At 37.4% G+C, this 11,213-nt stretch overlaps 1 protein-coding gene across 1 annotated transcript; it reads left to right on the top strand.

The window, feature by feature from the left end:
* The first annotated feature begins 10,139 nt into the window (after positions 1 to 10,139).
* On the top strand, positions 10,140 to 10,963 carry LOC148202240 (non-specific lipid-transfer protein 1-like). The gene is made up of 2 exons (XM_088110629.1): positions 10,140 to 10,583; positions 10,756 to 10,963. The coding sequence occupies exons 1-2, from the start codon at positions 10,246 to 10,248 to the stop codon at positions 10,766 to 10,768; spliced, it is 351 nt and encodes a 116-aa protein (XP_087966755.1). The 5' UTR covers positions 10,140 to 10,245; the 3' UTR covers positions 10,769 to 10,963.
* The last annotated feature ends 250 nt before the right edge of the window (positions 10,964 to 11,213 follow it).

The raw sequence follows: 11,213 nt of genomic DNA on the forward strand, positions 1-11,213 counted from the left end.
TACTGTTAACGTAAATACCAAAAAGTAAAGTAATGGCATAGTGCTAAATTAATGAAGAAATCTAACTAAACTATAACTTAAGTGCCTAACAATAGTTAGCCTTGAAACCATGTTGTGATAGTATGTGCCTAACAAGGGAAGATTGGGTTCTATGAAGGTCATGGTCCTGACTTTCCTGTTATTGTAGTTATCCTTGAAATCAGAATAGTACAAGTCTTATGGTTTCTTATTAAAGTTCGAAAGCAGTCCCCTTAAACTGTAGTTGTTGCTATATCACCCACCTCAATTCACTATAATAATAATAATAGTAATGAACAAGTATAAGTCATGTTTTGGAACCAAATACGTACTGGTAATGCAGAACTATACTATCACAACATGTAAACTTAGAACAAGTAAATAGAATGTGCAGAATAACTTCCACCAACTAGAGACAACAATTTATGCAATATGATAGCCAAAGATTGAAGAAGAAGATTCCAAATAATGTAGACAGCCTTAAATAGTTTCTGACCCTCTGTTTTGAATTCAAACCCAAGTTAAAATAACTATTAATGTAGTTATCCAACTCCACTCCTATGTATGTATAATTCACGAATAATTTAACACCCAAACAGGTTTGAATTGGCCAAAATTAGTTTGATGCATACATATAAAGTGTAAAAATAGCCACAATTATGATTTGATAAAGGATACAAATCACACTTCCTATAGGGATATTTAACATTTAAAGTACTACCCCTGTACCCATTCTAACATATTTTAAATGACTTTAAATTGATAATGAATGACCTAACAAGTATAGGTTTTTGTGTTTGGGCAAGTTGAGGTTGTTGATTGCTTATGAGTTGCTTATGACAACCTAGAACCTAATTGTCCCTCCTAGAATACACTAAAAGTCCTAAGAATGCAAAGTGTATTAAAGTACTAATTAAAACAGTAAACTAACTATGTAGACAAGTTTAAAACATAAAACAAAGTTAGAATTGAGGTGACAATTCAAAAATACAAATAAAATCAAAATTTGACCATTGGGCACCTAAAATACAGTAGAATAGGGTAAATGTGTTAAGCATGAAGATGTTCAATCTGTAAAAGATACCTAAAACTATCTACACAAGTTGTAATGGACTAAAAATGACAAAGAGAAGAGTGTAGAAGTGATTCCTAAGACAATTTCTAAAAATCACTACTTAAACCTCAAAAAAGGTGTACTACAATTGCAAACTGCACTAAACTAGGAAAAGAAACTAGAAAGAAACTATCCTAACAAGTTTAGAATGGTAAAACCTAGTTAATTAAGAACTCACTACAAAAAGTACCTAAAACTCAAATTATTACAAACTTGAATCTAAAAGTAGTACCTAGAATACACTAAAAGTGCTAACAATGCAAAGTGTATTAAACTACTACTCGAAACAGTAAACTAACTATTTACACAACTTTGAAAAGATAAAAGAAAGATAAAAATGAAGTCTCAATTAAAAAATAACAACAAAAGCAAAATTGGACTACTTAAAACCTAAAAAGGTGTACTAAATAGGTGAGAAATTGGGAATTAATCTAAAGTAACCTAAGAGTGTCTATTATACACATCCTAACAACTGTAAAGTAGTGAAATGATGCTAGGAAAGTGGTCAAAAGCAAAGAATTCCCTAAACCTCAAATTTGGTGTTGTGGTTGATCAACATTTTCAAAAATTGAGTCATTACAAGTACTTTTTCGTTCTGCTGTGATTCTGTGATATTTGAAGTTTAAACAAGTCCAAATTGATGTATTAAAGTTGTTAGAAGCATTGATATGAAGTTAGAATGACCTTATGCAATTTAGTATGTCAAACCATCATATTTGAGCCATTTTTGGAACTTGCAAAGTGAATCTGAGTTGCAGTTCTGTTTTATGCCTAATTAGAGTTCAACCAAGTGTATTTTGATGAGTTAAAACTGTTAAAATGATTAGCAAAGTGTCATAATGGCTTAGGCACAAAATGACTTCCAAAACCACCAATTTTGAGTCTATTTTGGGAAGTTTAGAAAGGTGATTTTGAGTAGTAGTTTGGTTTTGAGTTAAATTTGAGTTTTAACAAGTTTCATTTCACCAAACAAAGTTGTTGAAGTGGTGAAAAGCAAAGAATAACCTAAAACTCAAAGTTTGAGTATTTAGATTATAAAAAGTGTACTTATAAGGTGAGAAATTGTCAATTCACCTAATATAGACTCATTTTAAGTAATGTCAACATCCTAACAAGTCTAAAGTAGTGAAATGAACCTAGGAAACTAGTCAAAAGCAAAGAATTAGGTAAAACTCAAAGTTTGAGTTGTTAGAACCTAAAAAAGTGGTTCCAAGTTGGTGAAATGCTGCTAAAAATCAAGCCAAATTGCTACTTTTAGAGCTACTTCTTTGTCCAATTCAGCAACCCTTCCATTACCTAGTATGCTACCCCCTTGGAGTAGGAATTCTGGACCTTGGAAGCCTCACCAAAACGTCACAACACCCTACCACACACTAAACCAGTCACAGCAAAAATCTGCACTGCACCAGATTTTAATTTCACGTAACAAACTTTGTGGCACAATTTGGAGGCCAAACAAGTGGGTTTCAAATGATTCTAAGCCTTGAATCAATAGAGGGACACAAAAGGAACCTAAGAGAGGCACTAGATCAGATTAAGCACGCAAGAAAAATAAAAAATGAAGAGCCAAAAGTAGTGCAGTAAGGTGTTTGATAAAAATGCAAATGTTTGATGAAAGTCTCCAAAGAAGTGCATATTTTGTGATTTTCGGTTTTTGGGGTTCAAAACTAGATTGCTTGGTTTTCAAATGATTTTTATGATTGGATTATACTTTTTTGATCATATAATTCCATTTTCAAACATGTAACCAGCTCTTGCCAACCCATAATTGAAATTTAAAGAATATACAAAATTAAACAACACTAAAAATGAAAACTGCACCAGAAAAATGGCTTTAAAAGTGTGCTTTCAAACCCAAAAATGAGTGGCAGTGTTTCTAAATCTCAAGTGATGATTCAAGCAACTTTATATCCTCAATTTAAAGGTGTTTAAACATTGAAACAACAAGGAATCACACTACACTCAAAAATCACTAATTCACTTCCAAATTTAAGCTAAATTGATGGTTTAGGAAGTGATTTTGCATGTAGGCTCAAATTTGACGAAATGAACAGTGCACACAGGTTTGAAATGGTAAAATAAACTTGTTCAAACATTCACAATGGACAGAAACAACCAGATGCTTCAAATCACACCTGCTATAGCCAATTATGCAACATTTTAAAACCAAAATTAGCACTAGAATTGAAAACACACACTGGAATCAAACTATACAGCATAAACAAAGCTAAAGGAAGTCCTAATTCACTAGATCTAGGTACAAAATCTTAGCTAGGAGATGTTAAATGGCCTAAGACACAACAAAATTCTGATGCAGTTTTGGTGACATTTTCATACATATTTGTCTATAGCAAGTATGATTTGTTGAATCTTGCTGTGTTTGTGCATATACAATGTTTGAGCAAGTTTATTTTGCCATTTTCAAGTTGTGTGCACTGTTGAAATGCTAATTTTTATGCCTATATGTAGAATCATGTCTTAAACCATCAAAATGGGCTTTAAAATGGAAGTGAACCACTGAATTCACATTGCAATCTATTTTCAAACTGTTTCAGTGTTTAAATCTTTAAAATGATGATAAAAATTTGTTTGATGCATTAATTGAGCTGTTGAATCACTTCCAATCAATATTGGGTTTAAAACCACCAAATTAGAAGCATTTTCCTGGTGCAGTGTTCAAATCAAGTTCTGTTTGAAAATTTGTTTGCTCCAATTTTCGATTCTAGGTTGGCATGTGCAGGTTTATGTTTCCAAATGCAAAGTCCAATGGTCCATGACAAGACAAGGTTCAGAACGCCCTTCGATAATTACCGAAGGGCGGAAGCCCTCGGTAAATGTTAGCGACAAGGGATTTACCGAGGGCTCTTTGGCCGTCGATAAGCCGTCTGTAATTACCTTTTACCGACGGTTTCGGGCTGTTTCTGAGGGCTCCTGGCCTTCGATAATGCCCTTCTTTTTTGTAGTGTGAGTCAGTAAATCGTTTTTCCCTTCTTCCCGTACGTTCTTGACCCTTGATCATGCAATTGTTTCTGTTTGCATGTATCTAGTAGTTGCTTTCTTCAATTCTCAGCTCAATTTAGGTTCTAAGAGCTGTTCTCTATCACCAATCGGTGAATTGTAGGTTTTTGTAGAGTTTCCTTGCGGTGCAAGCATCAATTTTGGGTTTCTAGAGCTGGGTAGTACTTCTCTAAGGTAAGGGAAGGTGGATTTTTCTCTGTTTAGTTAATTATATTATGCATGTGTGAAGAGTATGTTAGTTATATATATAATAAGTTGAATTGTTGTCTTTGATTTTATAATGAATGTGCTTACTGTGACTATTGTAAGTGTGTGTGAAGAAATTATAAATATGAACTGGTTTGAATGATGATTCTGATGTTATAGACTAGATGAAATCTTAAAATTTGGATGTGATTGACTTATGAGAAAGTTGAGTGAAGTATACTGGTTTTAGGTAAGTTTTGAGGAAGTGGGGTAGTGAAATTTTGAATTAGGAGTTGTAGGCTGTGTTGGTAAGTTGGAATAGGTTATATAGGTCAATTAGGACTTGCTTGAGTCCTTAAGTGGCTGAAAATAGTGCTAAAAGTAATAGAATGGGATTTGAGTCTCTAAGTTGATAAATTTGATGTTTTGGAGTGAAAATTGATCCATAAACACTTTAGATTGAGGTTAGGAAGGTTTTTAATCACTTAGACAAATCTAATTAGGTATATAATACAATTTAGGAGCGTTAGAAGTTGGGAAAAATAGATAGAATTGGTAATTGGAGTTTGAGTTGTATAATTCTGTATATTTTCATTCTGCAGATTATGCAGACTCGCTTTGTGAATAGAATTGAATAGCGAGTCATCCTGACGAGATGCTCTCTACCAAGGCATTCGTACAACGAATAGATGCGCTGTGCAAATGGTTTGAGAGGGTTGCTCTCTGTTTAACGATCTGCATGGCGAATTGGAGCGCTATGCGAATGGTTGGGGTCTGAGACTATTGCCATTTTTTTTCAAATAGCGAATAGGTGCGTTTTGCGAGTGTTTAGGGAGTTTGAGCCACTGCCTAGGGCTCTCGCATAGCGATTTGGGGTGCTATGCGAGGGGTTTAGGGTCTGATACAATTAGGAGTTTATTCGCATAACGAGTTTGATCGCTGTGCGAATGGTCATGAGGAGTGGGTCTTTGTATGAGGATTCGCATAGCGAGTTAGGTCGCTGTGCAAGAAACCTCTAGTTTCGCTCTACCACTGTGTGCGTTGTGCGACTGGTTTGAGTTTAGTTGTTCTTTTCTTCTTTTGATCTTGAGTGGTTAGAATGATGGTATAATTCGTTTAATATTATATATGAAAGTTTGTGGAATTATATGAGTATGAGAGTTATGAATGGTGATTCAAAGAGAAGGATAATATGATTTCAATGCGGTGTAAGTGGATAGTAAAGTGGAATCTGTCGGGGAGATACTTGTTTGTTTAGAATGAATACATGGAGCTCAGTATTGGGGGTTATCCTAACACTCTAATGATCTTTCATTCTCACATAGAGAGGATTGATTCATGTGGTGAAAGTAGTAGGAGGTCTTAGTGTAGGCGCTACTTGGAGGCCTATTACGCGGTAACAAACTAACCTTGTGTGTGTGGTAGGGTGAAACCCATGACAATGTGATAGACGGGGCCCAAGCCCAATTATCTTAGTATAGTATTTCTTTTATTTTTATTAAAGCATGTGTAAAAGGTGTTAGACATGTGGTAGATATGAGGGACTTTTTGTCCTATATATAGACATGCCACCACCTCTAGTAAGACACTTTTGAGAATATTGAATTGCATTTCTGTAGAGATAACTCCAGAACCAATTCACCCTTGAAAGTCAAGGCCCTTCCATTTACCACCTTACCATTCTCTTTCATTTCCCATCAGATTTCAGTTCTACACACAACCATTATTCTCACCAATCCGCTTGTGGCACATCCCGTTTCAGCCACATCTTCACGCCGTCCTCACAACACGTCTTCATTCACACTCAGTCTCGAAACCTCTTTCGAGCGTCACATTTCATTCACGTAGCACCACATCTTGAGATCTCCCTCGACCCAAACCCTATTTCCAGTCTCTCTCCCCGACGATCGCCATTTTTGGTTTCACCCTCACCAAATCTCGACTCCATCTCGAATCCCAACCAAGGACAACCTCTTCCATCAGGTTTGTCTTCCACGAGAGCGCCTCCTCCACCAACCATTTTCCTCACAGATCCACCATCACAGCATCAAACCGTAAGCCTTTCTTCTACCTTTCAAACTCACTCGCGCAGACCTAACCCTCATCTGCTAGGGTTTACTCAAACCTTTCCCTTCTGTGCCTCTTGACCAATTGCATCCTTGTTTACCTTCATCTCTACCGGTTAAATGCCTCGTCTCAGTGATTTCACCGATTGAAACTTTATTCTAGCACCATTTCACCTTCGATCTATGTTCTCCACCGATTAAACCCTCTCCTATCTCCATCCCTAGAGTTTCCACTGAACAAACCTTCAAACCTAGGGTTCTTAGTTCTTCAACTATTTTCGCTGCCTCATTTGCTTCCTTTGCGTCTTTTCGCTGTGCATCAATGTCAAGGATGCCTCGAGGAGTCGAAATCGCTCAAGTTTTCATCTTCTCCTCGGAGCGTCGTCCATCACAATGGCTTTGCAAAGCAGTAGAGGCCGCCACAAGTGCATAACTCGCCATAGCTCGGTATTTATTCTAAAGTCCGAACGAGTCAAGTCTTGAATATAACATGCTAGGATATTTGATTCTGTTACTTTGCTTGAGTTATCTTGTATATGTTATATGTTATTAAATTAGGTGTTTTCTTGTGTATCTAGCTTACCTTTCTGCTTGTGTTTGTGATGAGAGGGTCGCACCTCTCACAAAAGTTGTGCATAAAAGAATGCAGTATAGTGCTAGGAAGTGACTCCTAGGTCGTCTCACAAGGACCAATATTGCGGTTCAGTCTCAGATCACACACGGAAAAAGGCGGGGTTTGTGAATTTTTTTTTGGTTGCGGTAAAATTAAAAAGCGTTGAAATAAAATTCAAAACAGTAAAACAAAACTTAAAACATTAAAACGAAATTGGTACAGTAAAAACGAAAACTACAGCAACATGAAACAGTAAAAACAGATCTGGAACAGAAAACGAAAATACAGAAAACGAAAATACAGTAAACAGTAAAAACAGAGAACAACAAATTTTAAATATGAAAACAGAATCAACATTACGGCAGTAAAATATTTAGAATCAAATTACAGCGAGTGATAAAGAATCAAATCATCAACTACACAGTGCAAACAACAGTGAAAATTAAATTACAGACAGAAATTAAATATCAGCAGAATTTAAATCACATCAGTAACGGAACAGTGAAATAGCATTGAAAATTAAGTAACACAAAATTAAATCAAACTGTTCATTGCATTAAAATTCATTACAACAAAGAAAATAAAACAGGAACCTAACGTGCACTGTTGCTCAACCGTATCCTTCCATCTCCGTTCCAGCCCCCACTGTCCGTGTACAGCTCATGGCCCCTTGCTCTCTGCTGGACAGTGTCCAGCTTCTTTCCCTTACGAAGGCTCTCTACTCTACTCCCACCTACTCTACACTACTCCTACTGCATTCTCTAGTCTACACTACTACTGGAACTTCCCCCCTAGTCCACGGCTCTCTGCCCCTTTTATCTCCTCTTCGTTGCAGCCCATGTTTAATTTTTTTTTAAAGTCTTTCTTCCGTACTGGACCATGGCAATAATGAATGAGGGGGTTCTCCACTTTTATCCAATTAAGGGAAGTTTGCACCCCACTTTCTACTTGCTTCATTTTAAAAAGGAAGAAGACAAAAACATTCCCATTGCCAAATAAACAAATAATTTCCTTCTTTGAGTGTGTGGGCTTCCTCTCTCCTGTTTGCTTCTGGACCACTGCACCTTCATTCTCCTTCCCACCGTACTGCATGAAGCTGCTTCAGCTCTTGCTTGCTGGACCGTGAGCACCTCTTTGCTTGCTTCTTCTTTGCGTGTGGCTGCTGGAATGCAAACCAAGAGAGACCCCCTTGGGTGGCTCCTCCAAACTGCTGTAGCTTCCTCTACTGATGTTGCCAAATTCCTTTGAACCAACCGTGGTGCCCACACTCCAAGATCTTGCTTTCCTAGTGTTGCTTCCGTGTGTGCTCCTCCAAATATCATGGTGAACACTGCTGGGCCGTGGTGTTCTTCTTCCAGCAAGGCCGAGACACCCTCTACATTGTTGGACGCGTGCGGAGTGTGCTGGACGTGCGTTGTCTTCCACTCTGCTGGACGTGCGTCAGCTGGGAGCGTGAGTGTTGCTGCCTCCTGTGTGCAAGCTGGACCCAAGTTGTAGTGCGCGTGAGCCCAAGTGGATCAGCACCTCTTTCCTCAAGCTGCTGGCTGTCACCTCCTCTTCCCCATGTCTGTGTGCTTCTTAAAATTAATCAGTGCAACTCCCTTGCTGGACTGGTTCTCATTCTCATATGGAACCCCTTGCTCAATCTGGATGTGGGCCGCGTGTGCTTTGACCGTGTGTTGATTTTGCTGGATTGATGACGGGCTTGCTGGATGGGAGTTGCTGGATGGGAGCTGCTGGATGGGAGCTGCTGGATGGGAGCTGCTGGATGGGAGCTGCTGGATGCTTCTGGACGCACATCTCTTTTCCAATATGGATGCTCCGTGTGCTCACCAAAATGAAGGTTGCACCTCCTAATCTTTCTTCATGACACCACACCCCATGCTAAACGTAACAGCACCGTAAGCTTGTTGGACCGGTGGAAAGGCCTGCTAATCTCTCCATTTCCATGTGGGCTGCATGCCGTGTGCAAGTTGGACCGAGAGGGTGCTGTCCGCTTGAAGCCTCGCACCAAAATTGAAGGCCAACAAGGAGTGTGCAGGCTGTGGTGGCAATTGCTGGACGTCACCACCTTTTCAATAATGAAGCACCCCTCTCTCATAAGCCCAAAGAGTGATATCACCCTAGTGCTCTTATTCTTGCACACTTCTTTTGGGGAGACTCTAGAAACATGTGAGAACCCTCCAAATGTCCCAAAATATATTTTCAAAATTTTCCTACAATCTAAAATGAAAATAATAAGCTCAAATATTCCAAATTAATTAAAATAACAATTTCTGGTCAAATTAAGCACAATTAGATAAAATAGGAAAATACTGGACATTTAAGCACAATTCCCTAATTAAATCTGGTACAATAAACTAAGTGAAATCAATAAAATATTGACTCATCAGTTTGTATTTTGTATGTGTGGTGCTTTTCTTTTGCAATGATCATCCTATGGATGTGAGCAGAGGGAGATGAGGTGCCTCTACGGCAGGCTTTGGAGGGAGATGATGTTGCTGTTTAGCTTAGTTTAGTTAGGTTTTTATTTTTTTTTTTGTATAGTTGTAGAATGCACTCCTATAAATAAAGTTTTAAATTTTATGGTTATTTTGGATGACTATAAAAGTTTATACTTTACTTCCTAGTCTTTAACTGTTCTATTTTATTATTTCTGTGACTACTATTATATGATTTATTACTATATCTTGGGATCTTACACTATCTTGAAAAATTTTCAGCCAAACACTCAATATAAAAATTATAGGATATGGTTCAGTGAACAAATTGTAGCCTGTACTGACACCCACTAAAGGGAACAAATGGTGCAAAGAAGGAGTAATTGCCAAACACAAAACTCCAAATTTTTAAATCATTTTCAAGAACAGAGCAGCTGCGCAATAAAGTGGCCAACTCCATACCAACAGAGCATAAGGAACTCACGTAACACCAAACTCTTTAACCACACACCCATCACAATAAATCCCCATGAATTTCAATAAATCCCCATGAATTTCAATAAATTCATGAAAAACTATCTACAATACTTAAATATTAGCCTAAAAATACAGTTATATTTATGTATCTTGGACTCAAATTTAAATTAAAAATTCAGCCTCAAAGCATCTATAAAAACACCACCACCCTACAACACAAAAGCACAACAGCATACACACATTGCAGTGACATCTTTTCCTTTAGCCTACGAACTAGTTAAGTTGAGAGATATAATATCAGTATTTGGAAGCATGGCCAGCTTGAAGGTTGCATGCATGGTTGTGATGTGCATGGCTGTGGTGGGTGCACCGATGATGGTGCAGGGCATTACATGCAACGAAGTGACAACATACATGTCACCGTGCCTATCTTACCTAACCAATGGTGGAGAGGTTTCAGATGCGTGCTGCGGAGGAGTTAGGACCACTATGGGAGCTGCCGGAACAACCTCTGAAAAACAAACCATCTGCAACTGTCTTAAGGAAGATGCTAATACCTTCGGCATCAACGATGATTACGCTCAGGCACTCCCCACTCGCTGCGGTGTCAGCGTTCCTTACAAGATCAGTCGCTCCACCAACTGTGAAAGGTATGTTCTTCTGCTCTTCTTGTTTCTACAAAAACTAAAACTAAAACGTTGTATGATTTTACATTTCCATACTTTATGTTGTTCAATTCTATAATTTTGACTTCTCATGATATTTATCAGTTCTGTAGTTTTTTATTTTTAAGTTGATGTCTTTGTTTTTGTAATTGTGCAGCATCAGGTTCTGAAATGATTGGCTAACTTCTCTTATTTCTGCCACGGGATCTATAGCGAGGAGGCATCAGTGTAAGTCTTATTATGAAAATAAGAGAATGTGAATGAGTGTGTTTGATTCTCGACCCTGTTCTTCTATTTCTATGTCTTTCATCAGACTTTCTAGTCTTTTCTTTTCCTCGGTGTGATCGATGCTTATGTTTTATCAGCAATAAAAAATTTGAAAAACTAAAACCTACTTGTAGAAATCTTTCTTACCTTATTATATGACACATCTTATCTTAGAACAATATTCATTAATAATGTTTTAAGTAAATAAATCATAATGAGGTACATGAGACATAATAAAAATGTTTCTAGAAAGAAAAAACAGAACATAGTAAAAAATTGAAAAATAAAATAAGAGTACAAGATACGCGTAAATTTTTAATATAAAAAACTCTTCAACATAATGAGGAA

The sequence above is a fragment of the Vigna umbellata genome, chromosome 3 (genome assembly GCF_029865625.1).
Source record: "Vigna umbellata cultivar VRB3 chromosome 3, Vumbellata_1.0, whole genome shotgun sequence".
Lineage (NCBI taxonomy): Eukaryota > Viridiplantae > Streptophyta > Magnoliopsida > Fabales > Fabaceae > Vigna > Vigna umbellata.